Source organism: Lygodium microphyllum, chromosome 2 (assembly GCF_053477565.2).
Source record: "Lygodium microphyllum isolate KBCC chromosome 2, Lygodium_microphyllum_v1.1.10, whole genome shotgun sequence".
NCBI classification, from domain to species: Eukaryota; Viridiplantae; Streptophyta; class Polypodiopsida; order Schizaeales; family Lygodiaceae; genus Lygodium; species Lygodium microphyllum.
Window position 1 is genome coordinate 155,736,023 of NC_141136.1, and position 19,858 is coordinate 155,755,880.

The following is a 19,858-nucleotide window of genomic DNA, read 5'->3' on the forward strand; positions in this document are numbered from 1 at the left end:
CAATGCATAGCCCAGTGAGATCAAGTCATTTCTTTGTAAGCTGAACACACCTCTAAACCTAGACCATTACCCCTGCACCATTACAGTTGTAACAGCAGACCTGAAACCTGCAATAATCGAAAAATGCAATGTGGCAACATGAAGTTACTGAGCTACACCATTTAAATATACCAACTTAGACTCCATAACAATCATAACAGAAACATAAAACAACAACTCGCTAGGCCAACCCCAAACGAGCTAATAGCCGAACCATATGAGAGTATTGATCAAAATCTCTGTGCAAAAATATCAGATCCCAACATTTACTCAGAATTTCATCTCACCGCTACTATATCATCTATCTTCAAGATCATGCGCACACACTCAGTTGCTAAAGAGATAGCACTAGTGCTGACTAGAAGAGGCTGCACAACATTTTCTTCAAGCATGTTGGTAATTTGGCCTTTCCTGACATTAATACCTGCATGCACCTGTCCGTTTGCATGATGGTTCCGAAGTTCAGTTACAATCACAATGGGATTCAACCCTGCATTCTCTGCCAGTGTGTAAGGAATGAGTTCTAATGCCTCTGCAAAAGCTTTCACACAGTAGCTCTCCATTCCATGCAAAGTCTTCGCCCAAGCACCAAGCCGGCGAGAAACTTCTACCTCGGGAGCTCCACCACCTGCTATCAAGAACTTCTTGTTGACAAGACATCTGACTACACAGAGAGCATCATGCAGACTCCGCTCTGCCTCATCCAAGACAAGCTGGTTAGATCCCCTCACTAAGACTGTAGTTGTGTGCCCCATATTTTTAATGCCTGTGATCTTCACAATTCTCCCATTACCAACTGAAGCTTCCTCCACCAAATCTGCATGCCCAAGTTTTTCCTCACGGAAATGCTCTATGTTAGCTATAGGCAGGCAATTTAGTGTCTTGGTAATAAATTCAATGTCATCTCGTTCCACATCCTTGACAACAAGGATCTTAGCTTTAGCCAAGTAATGGAGCGAGAGATCAGTCACTGCATCACGTAAGATGCTCTTCTGAATCAAAAGCACATTACAGCCAGTCGCCTTGATTTTTTTAATCATTCCCAAGATATGGTTACGCTCCTCTCTGAGTATGCGATCCATCTGTGTGTAGTCAGATACTATGACATTCTGCTCAATGTCAGTTTTAGGAGGAGAAATCTGAAACTGAATAACTGCAATCTTTGCATTCTCCACTCTTGTAGGCCCACCAGCTGTGTGGCTAGCCTTCTTATCAAAGACCAGGCCTTTCACCATTTCTGTGTCGTCCACAGTTCCTCCTAGCTTTTTGATCACTTTGATGTCTCTCAAGTCTACCACATCAGGATGGGCTGGATCCACCACGTTCAAGACTGCATCAACTGCAAGTGGAGCCAGCAAAGAGGAATACTGGCTGACGACTTTGCTGTTAAGTGACGTGCTTGCACTCTTGACCAGAGCGTCACGATCTGAGAGCTCCAGTGGAATGGCCATAGCCATTAAAACTTCCACAGCCTTCTCTGAGGCCTTGTGCAAGGCCTCGGAAATGAGCGTAGGGTGTACGCCTCTGCTGAGAAGTATGAGGCATTGCTTGAGAAGCGCACCTGCGATAACGACGACGGTTGTAGTACCATCTCCAGCGACGATGTCCTGCGACTTGGAAAGCTCTACCAGCATTTTGGCAGCAGGCTGAGTGACCTCCATTTTATTGAGAATGGTAGCGCCATCGTTGGTGATAATGACATCGCCAGAGGCCAGGGCAAGCATCTTGTCCATACCGCGAGGTCCGAGACTCGTGCGGACCGCATCCGCGACAGCCTGCGCAGCGACTATGTTAGCTTGTCGGATGTCCTGTTTCCTGCTGGTGTCCACAAAGCGGTCAACGTTGGAGGCATTGTTGGTCGGCACGGCAGGCATGGCGACGATGCTGTTGCTGATGCTGCAGAGGATGGCTGTTATTGTGGCTTAGGGTTTCGCCGAGAAAGAGAGGAGAGAGAGAGGGGGGGGGGCGCGGGAAGTGCACAGAGGTCTTGAGGCTCGCCTGTTCCGTGTTCAAAAATGTGTGAATGAACTTAAATCAGCCAGGTGCACTCACACACACTGCTACAAGACTCTCTCGTGTACATTCCGACCGCCCTTTCGTGACTTTGATTCTTGTCATGAGCTATTGCCCCTCCCACGACGCATTGGGGCACAAAAAGGTTTGCAATCGACCTAGATAACCTTTTCTACGGTGGCAAGTGATCTTATGCACTGCAATTTTCAAATTTACTATAATCCCTTCAATCAGACGGCTTCATTTTGCGGCCATGCTTTCCAAGATAGCTAAGAAACCCTAATTATACTAGTAATCAGGTCTAGATCTAGCAAAACCATATTGAAAATCTGCATATTTTCTTAGAGAAAATAGAAAATCAGTAGGAGAGAGAATTTTTCAAATGGTAACTTTCATGGCGATTTGGATAGCCCCATCAGCTTCAAAAGGGGGGTAAAACTCTAATGCGATTGACGAGCCCTCATCTTCTGTTGTGTTGCCTCTCACTGAGCCAAAGAAGAACAATGTTGCCCCTATCCTATCACATGTGCAATCTATTGTTGCTACTACAAATCCTAAGAGAGCAATCGCCTACTCACACAAGTCATTCTCCTCGATATCCCACCTTCCACACAAGCTGCCTTACCTTGAATGGCATGTTCTCTCTCCACTTGCCAAGTGGCACACTTGCTAAATGCAGTTCTCAGCCTCTAGAAATGAATTTTCAACAATTATCAATTGGGAAAATTGAAAATTGAAAATTGTCTGGCCCTCCCCACAAATTCGCCATTGCCCATCCAAAATTCAAAATGTTAAGCCCTTTGAACATGTAAGTCTTTTAACTTCCATTGACCTTGGTTCTAAACATTAAATGCCAAATTTTATTTAGCCCACTAACAACACAAGTCATTTACAAGGGCACATTTAATGCCTAGAGCCAAATTGTCATTAGGCACCCATTAGCACTTGTCCAACATAACATATCACAACTTCTGCCAATGTCCCCCACCCAACCAGGGTTTTGGATTGCCATCATGCCCAATTTAGCCCTGCACTTCACATATGCACCTCACATGTGCACAACTTAATTTATGGATCCATGTCCTCGTGACATCTTACACAGTAGTTTTGACTTCCAAGTAGCTATCTACAATAATGCAAGGTTCAATCCTCTTCAACGTCCTCTATAGGTATATAGATGACCTTTGTTCATGCTTCAAGTATCATGAACTTGAGAGTTCCGATGTCTGTCAAAATCCAATCGTATTGCATGTCTTTTTATCTCTCTCATATCTACATGCATATTGTTAAGTTGCATTATTGCAATCGAGTAGGATGCATCACATCTCATGCATGCATTTAATTTGCATGCTTGCCAAATGACTTTTCATCATAGCTCATGCATGTTTCTTTTTTAGGCATTGGGATTCTCTCCATGCTAATTCTTTCCAACATCATGTTGCAAGAAGAAGTGAGTGCAAGCCATCACATTGGTGGTGCACCATGTTCTTTGTTGTGGCCATCTCACTGAAGCACAACACATCTAGATTCTCATTCTAGTGCACTTCTCTTTCAAAAAATTATAGATCGTGTTTCGTGTTGCCTTTTGTGTGTGTGTGCGTGTGCGTGTGCATGTGTGTGTGCGTGCGTGCGTGCGTGCGTGCGTGCGTGCGTGCGTGTGTGTGTGTGTGTGTGTGTGTGTGTTCATATGTATCTCTCTTGGCTTTCCTCTAAAATAGAGAGGAATGCTTCATCAAATCACCATGTTGTCCATGCATGAGATTCAAAAATGTCCTACATACAATTCCAAGAGTGTCCTACATGTGATTCTAGGAATTTCCTAGAAGTAGTTTGGGATTTTTATACATGCAAAATTCTGGAATTTCTACATGTATTACTTTAAAATTTGGGCATGCAATATATTATGATTCCTACATGTAGTCTAAGTCATTTTTTGCTTTCCTTTTTCATCATCCAATTAATGTTCAACAAGTTCTATGTGCAGTTTGACATGAAACTTTCTATATTGAAATAACGTATTCTTATGCATCCAATTCAATGTTATGAAAAAATAGGTAATTATTTGGGTGAAGTGTCTACTTTATGTATAGCACATAGCAATCCTATACTTTAGAAGTTTGGTTTATGTTGTTTCATACTTCTGCACATGCAAATTTTGCCTACAAATTTCTTCATTTGATTGATGTCCTCTTTTGCATGCAATTTGATTTATTTAGTGCAACCATTAATTATTTTGAATGTAGCTTGCAATATGGATAAACTTACTTGTGTTTCATACAAAACATAGGCATTAGTTTACATATAATTTTGGGGTAAAGGCTAATGGCCAATGGCCAAAGGTTGGTAGGCACCCCTTGTACTAGTATACAATGTATAATCATGTATAAGTGAAGATAATGAAGAATAAGGGTATCATTGTATCCATTAAGAATTATATTGTGTGGTTTCTCTCTCATTCACCCCTTGTGCTCTCATAGCTTTGACTCAACATCCCACCATTGCTTCCCCTTCAACTTTTGTCAAAGTTGCATTTATGGGACAATGTGGCTAAAGCAAGGAGTTAAGGAGTCAAGGTTCATCACAAGGTTGAGTATTTGAGCTTTATTACAACATTCGTGCTTGATGACTCAATGAAGGCTATATATTATTACTTGTCACTTGTTTGAAAGTTGGGATACTTGTTGCAAAATTTCCAACAGTAACTCAACACTTGCCAATGGTTTGAATACTATTAATGTGGAAAATAACTCGCTTATAAAAAAGGTGAACAATAAGAAAAATCAATGTAGGTCCTAAGAACTCTACTACACTTGCAGTTAGAGGAAGTTCCGATGCAAGGGAGCGTCCCATGACAAGGGGAGCCCAAGGAGTAAGTGTCATGCTAAAAAAGGCATGGAATGCTAGTACTGCAATAAAAAGGGTGACATCAAGTGGAAAAGCAAGGATAAAGGAAATAAAAGAGGTAATGACAATGGCAAGAAAGAGGGAAAACACCATAAGTAGTGATGACAATGATGTGCTTTATGCCTCTTCACTTGGGGATGCATTCTTGGTTGTTAGTGACGATGGCATGTGTCACGGTTGGATTCTTGATTCTGGAGCTTCATTTCATGTTTACTTCCCATAGGGAATGGTTTGTTGCATATGATGCTAGAAGAAAGGAATGTGGGCGATTGGAAAATAACTTTGCTTGCAACATTGCTAGAGTGGGAGGTCTACATTCGTCATCAACTAGTGGATCTATTTCAATACTTAGGAATTTTAGTCATGTACTAGACTTGAAGAAAAGTTTGATAAGTATTGGACAACTTGAAAATCTAGCACATTGTAGTCTTTGTGTGTATGTAGTGTAAAAGACAACCTTATAGTTTTCATAGAACAACCATTTGTATAATGTTGGCATCACCATTTAGGCCATGTCTATCACTTGATTGAATGTTTTTTGCATTTGTAGTATCTCCCATCTATTAACTTTCCTAATCTTGGAATGTGTGAGCATTGTATGCATGACAAACAAACTCAAGTTTCATATAAAAGGGGAGTTGGCATTAAAGATTTGAATGTTTAGAATTGATAGATAGCGATGTATGTAGGCCCATGCCTATGATTTCTTTGGGTAGAGCATCTTACTTTGTTAGTTTTATTGATGATGCCACTAAGAAAGTATGGGTGTTTTGAATTTGTGGGAAAAGTGATGTCTTCAATGCATTTCAAAAGTTATTGGAATACATAGAAGATCAATCAAGAAAGACACTTAAATGCTTAAGGATTGATAAAGGTGGAGAATATGCCTCTCATGCATTTCAAAACTTTTGTGATACAAGGGGCATCAAAAGAGAGTTAAAACCTCTAGAAAACCTAACACAAAGTGAGGTGGTTGAGAAAATGAATAGCACTATCCATGAAAGGGTACCAATCTACCTAGTGGGGGTCTCACATATGGTTTTTGGGCTAAAGCTATTAAGTTAGTTATTCACTTGGTTGATTGGTGACCTAGAAAGCTATTAAATGGAAAGATTCTAAAAGAGGTATGGATTGGCAAGAGACCTTCATATGATCACTTGCATGTGTTTAGCTATGAGGCTTACATGGATATCTCCAAGGACAAGCGAAACAAGCTTGATTCTAAATCCAAGAAATGAATTTTTCTTGGATATGGTGATGTATGTGAGATGGCTTACTATATTTGGGCTCCTAAAGCTAAGAAAGTAGTGTGCAACCATGATGTTAACTTCAATGAGGATAAGATGCATTAACAGCCTGGCAAGACAATTGATATATGAAGGATGGTGTTCTAGGATGATGGACAGCTACCATATGAGTAGAATTTACAACCTATTCCACATGATGTAGGGTTTGGACCACTAGTAAATATTAATATGGGAGTACCACAAGTAGGTGGTAGCCTCACATTGGATAGGATAAACGAATTGATTCCCTTTTCTTACAATGGAGAGTATTGTCATATGATATTAGAGGTCAAGAGGAGCTTTGAGATGAAGCACATGGGGCATGCTTCTCAATATTTGGTATGCGTAATGGCTCTAAGGGACTCCTCTTTATCCAAAAGGAGTACATTCATAGGATACTTGGACAATTCCATATGCATGGCGATAAACCCATTGGAACACCTTTAGCTTCTCATATGAAGGTCAGTCATGCAAATTGCCCCCAATCTGATTATGAGAAGGTTGAGATGGCCAAGTTTCTGGATGCATCTATAATGGGAAGCTTGATGTATGCCATGATAGCCAGTAGGCTTGACATTCCATTTGTAGTGGGATTTGTAGCTCGTTACATGGCGCCACTTGGCAGGTGAAATTGGGATGCTATGAAGGGTATCATGAGATACTTTAAGGGCACTACAGACTTGTGTCTTTGCTATGGCAACCAGAATATTGGAGTTGTGGGTTACACTAACTTAGATTATATTGGACATGCATATAGTAGGAAGTCTACCTCTAGCTATTCTCTTGAGTTCAAATTTCCATAGCTCTTACTCTTGCTTTTGCTTGTGCTTTTCTCTCTCACACTTTCTCACCCTTTCAATGCTTTTCTCTCTCACACTTTCTCACCCTTTCAATGTGCTATGAAATTGAAATTGAAAATCCAATTTGCCAGTGCACCCAAACAAAATGAGGTAAGATTGTGAATTGCATCATCATATGAGTGATGAAATTGAAAATCAAAATCTCATTTGTGAGAGTATCCAAATAAAATAAAGTAAACTTCCAATAAGTAGTAGGAAACTTACATTTAAGTTACACCCAAACCAAGGGAGTGTGCGAGAGATACTTGAGAGAGAGTTGTTGTGAGAATGAGGGGCCTAAGTGTAGTGAAGCTCTATATCGATCACTTCTTCCATTGCTTCTTCTCCATCCTCTCCTCTCTTTGATGGAATGCTCATCATAGATGTAAAAGGAGAGGAGCATCACCTGGATCATGGAATCATTTATATGAGCCTATCAAGCACCAACTACAAGGTGAGAGATGAGTAGGTGAGTTTGCTACAACAAAAGGAGAGGAGCATCACATGGATCATGGAATCATTTATATGAGCCTATCAAGCACCAACTACAAGGTGAGAGATGAGTAGGTGAGTTTGCTACTACAAAACTAGTCATGTATTCTTGCTTTCTTGAGTAGGAGGGCTCTACACAATTAGTTTGGAGATTAAGTGTGGGATAGCTAGGTGAGAGATAGCTTAGTCCAACATAGTTGAGCTCTTGAATCAATAGGATCTCTATCCAAAGTCCCATCATTGCACATAAAAACCAACATTTTGATTTTGTTGTCTAGTCAAAGGACTAAATCAACCACGAAGGACCCTATACTCTCACCTTATACCTAAACACTGAGGCTTGTTCACTTAGGGGTGGGATGGAAATCTCCCTTGCTTGTGACTCACTCACTCCAAAACACATGTAGTTGATTTCAAATGTTTGGATCAATAAGATGTCAATTTGATGGATTGAGAATGGAAATTAGGATAGAATGGTAGTAGGAGGAATAGAAACAACTAAACCAAACTCAAAAACACAAATTTTTCAAAACAAAAAATATTAACACAAACCTCGTTGTTTTATGTCTACCTATGCTTAACTCTCTATACAAAACCCTAGATAAACACAAGAGGTGCAAATAGGAAAGGGGAAGTGTTGACTACAAGAGGAGCAAGCAAGACATGGTAGGTAAATAGGAAAAGGGGGGGCAATTAGGATTACAAAGGGGGTAATTAGGACCTAAAAAGGGGATAGACACAATTGTAAGACACTCATGATGTGAATGGGGCAAGTAGGAGACATTAGGTAGCAATCACGATACCGAGGGAGGGAAAATAGGGCTAAACAATCCAGTCTTAAATTGACTATTAATCTATTGCTTAGGTGTAAGCTTGGGTAGTCTAGTGCCTTTTTCTTTTTGTGTTTAGGTTCCCTTCTCTGTATAGGTGCTTTTGCTTTTCACTCTATTCCTTCAACAACGAGGCATTGGTCTTTATAACTTGAGTTAGGCAAAGGAGTGACAAGCATTATCAAGGGAGAAATATAGGAGGGAAGGAGATAAGAGACTTATGGAAGAAGCAAAGAAGGCTATCAATAATTTGCATTGAGGAGGAAGAGGTACACCTCATCCATCCTTGCCTTAAATCAATTGATTTACCTTTATTTGGACTTTCTAGAATAATTGATGGGATTGCATGAGAAAATTTGAGGAAGGGGGTTTGAGAAATTGTATAGGAGAGCAACCCCCTATTGCATTAGTGAGATAGAAAGGTAGGATTGATAGCAAATCCCACCTTGGATCAATAGGGGGTAAACCCCCTATAGTGAATCCCACTTTGGGTAGATTCTGAGAAGAGAGAGAGAAGGAGGGGCTTACAAATCCATTAAAGAGTGGTTTTGGGGGGGGGGGGGGGCGCTTGTCATCTAGACCTTTGGAGTCTTTGTCTTTAGAGCAAGAAGCAAGTAGAAAGATTGATTGACTCTAGAGGTGACTCCAAAATTAGCAGTACAAGCTTTTTTTTTAGATCATGCTCGTTGTTTTGATGCTGATGAGGCTTAGATCACAATGCTTTCATTGTAGGTGATGTTTTTTTTGTTAAGGCTATGTGTTTTTAGGAAGGTAGTGCTTTACTTATGATGATCACAATGATAATGATAACGATCTTGAAATTGGCAACATATTGATGATAATTAAGGTGGCTTGCTCTAAATACTCACACCAACATGACAATTTTTAATGTTTAATGATCATGATGATATATACTTATGTTTAATTATCATAATTCTCTATTATGTTTGATGATCACGATTCACTTTGCATGATGCTACCCTTGATAATGATCACGATTATAATGATCCTAAGTGTGATAGCACACACAACTCAGAAGTCTCTCCAACTCATTTGCAGACTATAGCTCCATTTTCACATTTCGCCACTTACATATGCATGCATGCTTAGCCCTTACACACTAGCTACAACACTTGCAATTGATGTAAGGAAAATTTGGATTTATGCTAGACATACCCTATTTATTCTAAGGCTAGGCATGCCCCTTATGCGTGCCTCTCTTTTAAGCCACATGCATTGCATCCTTAGGCACTCCTCCACCTCTTGTAGGCACATACAAAATATGTACTATTCTTAGGATATCAATTTCCATAGCCAAGGTCTTCCATTCTTAGGTGCCTGATCACCACTCCTAGATACCCCAAATGTAGGTGCATATAACAATCCTGGAATAGAGCCACATTATCTCTCGTAGGTTGAGCCTCTTGCATGCTAGGTTTTTGAACTCTTCAATTTAAGTCACCATACTCTCAAAATGCTTGTATTCCACCTTAGATAGAGGAAAACGATATCTAGCATGTAAATAGCTTGAGTTGCTACATCACCCCTGATGTTGGACAAGACCCTAATTAGCTCCACATTGCTAATCACTTTAATAGACAGTGACCTTATATCTTACTTGTGCATACTCATAATGCAACCTACAAATCTAGCCCTCATCTCGCTAAGCTCGAGTATAATCTTGATTTCTACGATTGGTGGGTCCCTAACACACCCATTGTCCATAAATGAAACCATTGTTGTTGTAAATATCAATAAGATTATCATTCTTAATTAAATTAAATCTCAAAAAATATTACACAACTATATTTGAGTGGAAGCTTGCCTTCCTTTCTACAAGGGAAGACAGCATAAAGCTATTCTTTAAGTTTATCCTCCACACAAGAGAAATTTACCATTGAAAATACTCCCATTAAAATTTTTTACAGTAAAGGTTAACCAAATGAAAGAGGAGATAAATGGACGGTATTTTATTCTCCTCTAATGGATAATTCTAATGAATGATTACCTTTTTTGCAAATGGAAACTCAACAAGCCCCTCCAATGCTACCACACCCTTCTTCCTAGTACTAATTAAAGATCCTCTCAATGAAGATAAGCTAGAAATCACATGTAGTAGCAAAGGCATGACTTTGACTTGGAAGTAAGTATGTGGGGAGTGGGACTCTTGCGATTATAGATTTTGACGAATATTGAAAAAGTGGTGAATACGTACCAAACCATGTGAGAGCTCATAGCTAGATATGGCATAGCCAACTACGTCCGAGTATCATAACTTTTGCAAGCTTTGAATTCCAAGCTTGGTAGAATGCTTATTGATTCAAGCACTTCAAGAAATACAACTATATCTATCTCTCACATAAACATTGCACACTCTTGTGAATGACATAGCAAACTTATCCATTTACATATTCTTTATAGTCTATCCACAAAGCTTTGTTGATGGCTCCACGACTCAAGCGATACACCTAAAAAAAGCTCCAATTCTATAGCCTCGATTACCACACGTGCTATGTAAAGAAGAATAAGAAGAAAGAGCTTCACCCATCTCGAGGCCCCTCACTTTATCTCATATAAGAACACACACACACACATTCTCTGTCTCTCTCTCTCTCTCTCTCTCTCTCTCTCTCTCTCTTTATGGAAGCAAGAAGCAAAAAGAGAGCTCCACAAGATTGCACACCATAAGAATGAGCTTATCCTTTCATTTCTTAGCTTTTTGTACATGGCCTTGATTTTTTGGCCATCCTCCCATCTTTTTAGCCTAATCCAATCTTCTCTCATTTTGTACACACACTTCTATTTTACAAATCTTTTCCACTTTTGTTGAGGAAAATTTGATGCTTATGTCTCAATCAAATCATACTACAATTTGCACAAGAGTGAGCCTAGCTTTCCCTCTCAAAATAAATTGCAACATAGTTTTCTGCTAAGAAATACAAGTGGTCGAGAGATGCTATTGTGCCTTCTTTCTAAAAAATAAAAAAATAAAAAAATTATTCTTGTGCACCTTGTCTTCATCTTTGCCATCTTAAAAAGGGTTAATGTTATCCCTTAGACATGTGTTGATCCCATAGCACTCCATGATTTGGAGGGTAGCATTATGTGACCGACGTTGGATCATGAAGAGGGCTGCTTTGGTAGTGATGACGTGGTTATGAATCATTATTGATGTGGGGGAATTAGATTCTTGATTATATCTTCAGAGTTAACTTGCAGTCAAAGACAAGAGGGAAGAGAGCAGAATGATAAGGGCCACCAATGTTGTTGGGTTGATCAAGTAGATCTTCAAGTCATAACCTTACAACTGAAAGGATGTGCACTCCTTAAGGATGTCTGCCAGTCTTATTGTGCCAAGTCACTCACGCAAGTGAGTGTAATTGGGAGATGGGTCAACAAACCCCAAGCAAGCTTGGAGTGTTGTCCCATACTTAAGGACCCATTTGGTGCAAGGAGAGGTGAAATTCAAAGCTCAGGGTGATAAGTTTGCTAGTGGCCTTGGGATGTCTTGCCCTTAATGTGCTTAAGCATGAGTCTATGAAGTGGGGAAGGGTAGGGGGTTGAAAATGGAGCTCATCTCAGTGGATGCCACAAAATGTGCCTAATAGTTTGAGGGTCCCTAAGTGATGTGATCTTGGGTGCACCTATTTCTAAGATAGAGCCTTTTCTCTCTTCAATTCATTTTCCTTTCTTTTCTTTTCTTTCTTTTATCCACATGGTTTATTTTCTTTCCCTTTCCTTGGTTGAGGAAGTGGTCTCAGTGATTTCTTAAGGCATGTCTTGCTCATCATCCAAGTTTTTAACATTGCTCTTACAACCAATGGTGTGGTGTCAATGATCTCTCAAGGTGTGACCTACTCACCATCTAAGTTTTTAACACTGCTCTTACAACCAAGGTTGTAGTCAAGATGAAAGGGTGGCTATAGCTTGTGAACCCATGACACTCATATCTTCTAGTAGCTCAAAGAAATACACTAATAGTAATGTAAGTTGGAGGATAAATCTCAACCATGTCATATCTATCAATGCATGTGTTTATGTTGAAGAAGAGTGGATGTAAGAATTCTTCTTCTACTGCCTTCTCTTGATTGGGTAGTTGGAGAAGTAACTACAAATAATTTCATGTAGTGATAAGGGCAAGGTTAGGGCAATGAAAAGTCATCCACAATTTGCTTGAAAGAGGGTGTCAACTCATTTTTACGGAACTTAAGGCTATCTTCTAGCCTACAAGTATTAATGTTGAAGACCAAAGGGAAGTCATACCTTCCATGCTTTCAAGGTTGTAATCAACCCCATGTTTTTTGAGATAAGGCATGTTATTAGAATCCCCTCTTTCAAAAGATAAAGTATTGTAGAATGCAATCCAAGTTGTAACTTCCATTTTTTACCAAGTGCCTTCTAAAATACCTTAAAATTGTAAAACGACATGCTATGTTTGATGATCTACCTCCAACTTTTTCCTCCTGTACCTTGAGAGAGAGATTGTTTGAAAAGAAAATAGAAAAATATGGATATGAAAATGGAGAGAAAAATGGACCAAAGCACTAGGCTTTGATACTAGTTGTGAAGGAGTGAGTAGGAGAGAGAGAAAGAAGAGAGACAATACTATAGGAGAGAGAGAAGAGGTGTGCATAGGAGAGAGAAAGACCAAAATTAGAGAGAGAGAGAGAGAGAGAGAGAGAGAGAGAGAGAGAGAGAGAGAGAGAGAGAGAGAGAGAGGCCAGAGAAGTTGGGAGAGAAGGTAAGATGAAAAGACTTCTATATAATTGAACGCTGAAAAATAAAATGTGTAGCAAATATTATTCCCCATTATTATTTTTCAACTCTCTTACAATTGTTGTGCTAGATAAGATCCTAACTGAAAAGGAGTTGCACATACCTAGTAGGCTAGGACAAGAACACCTTGTTTCAAATGTAGTTATTTATATATTGTCCCTGTTCTATACCTTGCACCTTCCAAATGGTTCAGTATAACATGTACATCTAAATGTGGCTTCTTTTGTAATACAGTGACCTTATACCATTGAATCCCATTCAATGTATTGATAAATAATCCCCACTTTTTTCCTATATGTAAATAATCTCTTAAAACTAAATATCATTGCACAAAAGAAATACACAATCATGATATAAATTAGACCTACAAATTAGAAAGCATTGAATTTTTCTCTTCACTAATATCCATTGCTGCTTGCCAAGTTTGCCATAGACCTATCAACCACTACCATTACATAACCAATATTTGAATGTGTGGCTATCATAGCATACATCAAGCTACCAATAGTGGGTGGATAAGATATCTCGGTCTCTTGGCTAAATATTAAATATAGAGGCATTAGAAGACTTATAGCCTTGTCTTCATAATGAAACACTTAATTGCTTTCCCCATGTAAAATTTTGATATAGATATAGAACTTCCTTATTCTAAACCCTCATAATCCTCATGCCAAGAATATGCCTTGCATTCCCCAAATCCTTCATGTCAAAGGTTTTATGTCCAATATAGATTTTTTAGTAATAAACATGTCATCCATGTAAAGGATCAAAATCATAAGACCACCATCTATAACCTTCTTCATGTAAAGGCAATAATATGTCTCGCTCTATTTGTATCCTTGAGACCTCATAAAAGCATCAAACTTACGACACCACTCCCTTGGAGCTTGCTTCAATCCATATAGACTTTTATGAAGCTCAGATACTAGTTGTTCCTTGCCTCAGACAATAAACCCCACTAGTTGTTATAGTTCATATGTCAAATGTGCATACACCAAGTGTTTCTATGCCAAGAGCTAGTAAGGTTTTGCACAAAAATGACAGGAAAAGAGACATTACATGACATCTAGGAATGAATGTAAACCCATTGGACATGGATAATCATTTTGGTTCTACAAAAAAAGATTCACTGGATATAAATGTCAGCATGCAAGCCCCTATGTAAGAAAGTTATATTTACATCCATTTGGACAACTCCATAGCCTCCTTAGAAACCAATGGAAGCATTGTATAAAGAGTAGTTATCTTGACTATTGGTGAGAAAATCTCGTCAAAATCTATCCCTTTCTTTTGCTTAACACCACCCTACGTATCACAATGATCTTTATGGTTGTTTTTGCATCTTCGCTTCATTGAATATCACATCATGATTGCATACTATCCTTTTGACATCAAGATTCCATAATCAATATCCCATCTCTTTTGAATCACAACATCTAAGAAAAATGCATCCTCATGACTTAGGATTAAGTTTTTTTCTCATTTTCTTTGAGATATGCAAATTGCTACATATATATATATATATAGCATTGTTTGCACTATTGCTCTCAAGGGTCACCTTGGTAGCTTGTATTTTTAACCAATTTTTTGGTTTCTTTCTTACAATTGAAGATCCATCCACATGAAGAAAATTTGCCAAAAAGCACATAGATCGTATTGCATGCATAGAGACAATTTGATCTAGCCAAAATACTTGTATGTGAACTGTAGGATTTAGGTGCTTTTTGAAATCCAACTTTGTTTAAGTGCGTCACAATATCTATACACCTATTTGTAGGGTCCTTGTGCTTTTTAAACTCCAATTTTGCTCAACTTACCTTTCTTTTGGCAAATTTTATTAATCTAATTAGGAATGAAGATCCTAAATGATAGAAAGTAGAAAACTCACCCTTTGGTCATCGAGAGTTCTCAAAGGATTTAGACATTAGAGAAAAGGCCATTATTGATATAGAAGTTTCAAAGGACCTTCATCTTGGCCAAGAGTGTGTTGAAAGCATATAAACCTTTGAGAACAAGGATGCTAAAGAAGAGAGTATTATTAGTGAAAGAATAGTCAATACACCATTCAACTCAAAGTTGATGCTTTTGTCAAATATGTTTTACTTCTAGGAGGATTTGTGGAGCTTCAAGCAAAGCATTGAGGATTAGAAAGCTGTTATAAAGTTGGATTCACTATCCATTTAAGGGGATGATCTACCATTAAAAAATTTGTAACGAAAAAGATGCACTAGCTTCCAAACTATTGTAGAGCCACATTGGACTATTCATCCATAAGTAGAACTTGTATAAGTTTTATTCAAGGGTGAAAAATAAGCTATAGGGTCTACAAAAATTCATCCACTATCCATTTGAGGGAAGGGCTTACAACCAAAGGATGATTCTAATTAAAAGTGTACAACAACTTCTAGAAGATTATATACAACATCCATATGAGAGGGTGGCTACTAGTAGGCAAATGTAGGCACTCGGTGACACATCCTATACTTTTGAACAAGAGCTCCAATTGTTAGAGGTTCAATTACATGTGCCATATGTTGTTAAGCATGTGTATCAATTTGCTTGATGGAGGGAGTGAAATTTGAATTTGCATGCATATTATACTTTTCTACACAAGACTATTGTACTTATGCAATATTCATAATCTTATATAAGTCAAACATGTAAAATATAAAGAAATAGTATCATTTTGCACCTAGGCCCTATAGTTTCCTCAGAATAAATTTGATATTGTTAGATTCCTTTACAACGTTGGATAGACTTGTTGCTTTGATAATTTCAAGAAAACTTCAATGAATCATTCAATTGATTGAAGACTAGAAATGTGGTTACAAAGTCTAAGACCTTTATTAATTATTCATTCCAAGGAAAGGTCAATAACAAAACAGGGGTTGTAAAGAAAATACAGTTTCCTAAAGATTATAGAGCAACATTGGAATGTCCATTCCATAAACAAGAGTGCACATTGTACGAATTATCTTCTTGATTTGTGTGCCTCTTGGCCTACTAAGAAGAGCTAGCTAATCCAACCAAACATCACAAATTGGAAGCTAGTTGCAAGAGGATCCAAGACATTGAAAATGTGGACATAGATATTAAGCTGGTATTGCCCATTGAATTAAACTTGATATAGGAAAATTTAAACATGTAAATATAATGGAAGGAGAGGAGAAAAAAGACATCCTAGAGAATATTTAGTTAGTCAATCAAGAAAATGTTTCCTCCACTTCCATAATTGGGAAGAAATTCATTCTACTAAATGATGCTTGAAAATTCACAAGGCTTAGGGAGAACTATTGAATGGGCATCATTGCATAGTCTTATGAAGAGAAGGAGGAGTCTTACTCAAGCTTTGCCTTGGATTCAAGAGGGATATCTCTCCATGAACCCCCCCTTCCCAACCAGTTTGTTAATCTCTCTACAAATTTAGGAATGAAGGGTTGTCACAAATGACTTGCCACATAAATTCCCATACTGACCCTTGATCTAATGCACATTCAGACTCTTGAGCAGTTCCATTTAAGTCTTCTCAATTGAAAATGAGAAATCTTCTTTAGATGCATTGCAATTTTCAAATTTACTATAATCCCTTCAATCACAAGGTTACATTTTGTGGCCGTGCTTTCCAAGATGGCTAAGAAACCCTAATTATACAAGTAATCAAGTCTAGACTTAGCAAAACAATATTGAAAATTTTCATATTTTCTAAGAGAAAATAGAAAATCAATAGGAGAGAGAATCTTTCAAATGGTAAATTTCATGGAGATTTGGATAGTGCCATCAGCTTCGAAAGGGGGTTAAAACTCTAATGCAATTGATGAGCCCTCCTCTTTTATTGTTGCCTCTCACTAAGCCAAAGAAGAAGAATGTTACCCCTATCCTATCACATGCGCAATCTATTGTTGCTTGCTCCAAATAGCAACATTGGAATGTCCATTCCATAAACAAGAGTGCAAATTTTATGAATTATCTTCTTGATTTGTGTGCTTCTTGGCCTACCAAGAAGAGCTAGCTAATACAACCAAACATCACAAATTGGAAGCTAGCTATAAGAGGATCCAAGACATTGAAAATGTGGACATAGATACTAAGCTAATGTTGCCCATTGAATTAAACTTGACATATGAAGCTTTAAAGAGGTAAATCTAATGGAAGGAGAGGAGAAAAAAGACGTCCTAGATAATATTTAGTTAGTCAATTAGGCAAATCTTTCCTCCATTTCCATAGTTCAGAAGGAATTCATTCTACTAAATGATGTTTGAAAATTCATCACAAGGCTTAGGGAGAACTACCGAATGGGTATCATTACACAATCAAGAGAAGGAGGAGTCTTCTTCTTGCTAATATTATTCTTTTGCACCTTTATACTGTACACTGATGTCACCACATATTCTTCCTTGTTCTTGTAATTATTGGTGGATTTTTAAGTTCCAACAAGGTACACTATATTCTCATGAAAAAATTGATGATAATGAGATAGAAATGATAATTAGTTCTCTTTAATTTTGCATAAGCTTCCTTGCACTTGGAATTTTTGGTGGTCACTTAGGTTCTAATTGGTCCTCCAATTATCTTCAAAGTCAAAGAGGGTCTTGATGATGATGAAGTAGAAATGACAATTGGTTCTCTTTGAAAATGAATAATTTTCAAGAAATACAAGTGACTCGAGTAGAAATAATGCCAAAGATAATACTAGCAAGAAAATACTCATTCTTGAAAGTAGGAGGTTGTCATTGATTCAAACCAGCCCTTAATGCTTCTTTGTGATAATTCTTTATGCTCTAGTATTTATTAGCCGTTCATTTATCCTCAAACTCATAGAAGAACTCAATGGTGATGAGATAGAAATGATAAATTTTTTTATTTAAAAAGGTATAATATTAAAGAAATACAAGATATTCAGTAAACAATGATGCCAAAGTGAAAGCTTAACACAAAAAGCCTAAATTTTAAAAGTAGGCAAAAAGACGGACAATAAGCATGAGATTGAAGGACTAGGTCTAGTTTCCTAACTTTGTTGGATTAAGTTTATGGCCTAAATGAGATGGTTATGATGATTAGTGGAGGAAAGAGTGATGAGAAGGCTATAATGATCGAGGAGGAAAAAGTGACGAGTCTTTTATACTATATTGAAATTGAGTCAAAATCAATGTGGAAGGGGGACATCAGAGAAAATGAGAGGGATTTAATCAAAACACACACATAAAATGACATTAACCATGTCACCTTTCAAAAACTTTGCATATACTTAACATGTGTCTTAAAGGGCCATTCATAAATCATCTTTGCCTTTTCCTACAAATGAGGAAGCACCCCCTATATTCAATCCACCCCTTATGAATAGGACATAGTTGATCTTATTGATCTCTATAGTAATATGGCACATCATTGATTGCGTCACTAGGAGATTGCTCATTTTTCAATGCTCTAAGGCTTTAATAATCCTAAATATATATTTGTTTCTCAACAAGAAAAGGTTTGTTGAGTGTTTGTGGACATCACTAATCTTGGCATACACTAGCACATTAATAGTGCAACCATGATATTCAAAATCATATACTCTAATGATACTTGTTTAGGATGGGGTCAATTGAACTTTTCATACCCTTAAGGTTTTGAAGTAGCTAAAACGTTTTTCCAATGTAAGGCAAGTGAATGACATCTTGTATGAGTTATTGGCTTAATTGCATGATAAGTTGCTCTTTTCAAGGTGAAAAAAGTTACTTGTTTGTAAATGATGGTTGTTTAAGGTGGAAAACTCAATCATCATGGGAAATCAAAGGGGAGTGGATGAGTTGTTGCATGGTTTACTAAGTTTGTAGAGTAGCAAAAGTATTTATAGCTCCTCCAAAATTCATATTCAAAGGGTATAAAGAGAATGATATGTGGTAATGGGATCCATTTCATGTTACTCCTTTTATAACATATTGGACATTAGTTGTCTTTTCTTTGGAGGCTCTTTAGATGGGAGCTTTTGATTAATGGGCAATTGTCAATATCTCAAAATGGGCTATCTTATTTTTCCTCATTAAGTTTGAAAAGGCATCATTCTTTGAGATGGAAGAATTAAGCACATTAATTGCCTTGGTTAACAATAGGGTTTGTCTTTTTTTTCAAACTTTTTGTGGATATGTGTAAAATCCCTCCTACAATACAACATTAACATAGATGTGCTAATGATGTCAAATTTTGTAAACCTGCATTCAATGATATTTGAACTTAGAATATGTTGTTGGATATCAACATAAAAGGTTATTCAAATTCAAATCGTGATATTGGATTGTACTAGCTTCAAAACGTTAATGAAGCAATAATGTGTGAATCTTAAGAAAACCAAGCAATTTAAAAGTAAGGACTATCTATATGTCACATCTAGCAAACTTGCATAGAATATGCCATATTAATTTGATTTGGCCTATGGCATGTGCCAAAAGCTTTTTGAAAATTTTTGACTTTGGTAGAATCTTGAGTGACCATGTTAGAGGCCTTTGTTGTATGGAGATGAAGTGTGATAATCATTTAAATACTTTGCAAACTATTTGAGTCAAAGCACTACCAAAGCTTATTGCAATGGCTCTTGCATCCACCTCTTTCTTCCTTTGAAAAACACTCCCTTTGTCACCTAAGTATTCCCACTTCTTACAACTACTTTGTGCATTATTTCTACCCAATAGCTATTCAT

At 37.7% G+C, this 19,858-nt stretch overlaps 1 protein-coding gene across 1 annotated transcript; it reads right to left on the minus strand.

The window, feature by feature from the left end:
• Positions 1–265: 265 nt before the first annotated feature.
• Positions 266–2,155, minus strand: LOC148040509 (TCP-1/cpn60 chaperonin family protein). Its single transcript, XM_087700077.1, has one exon. It carries the CDS (start codon positions 1,911–1,913, stop codon positions 318–320), a length of 1,596 nt encoding a protein of 531 aa, XP_087556203.1. The 5' UTR covers positions 1,914–2,155; the 3' UTR covers positions 266–317.
• Between the last annotated feature and the right edge of the window lie 17,703 nt (positions 2,156–19,858).

Bases quoted from the DNA above. Each gene is read 5' to 3' on its own strand.
- LOC148040509 (XM_087700077.1), bottom strand. From the start codon at position 1,913: ATGCCTGCCGTGCCGACCAACAATGCCTCCAACGTTGACCGCTTTGTG.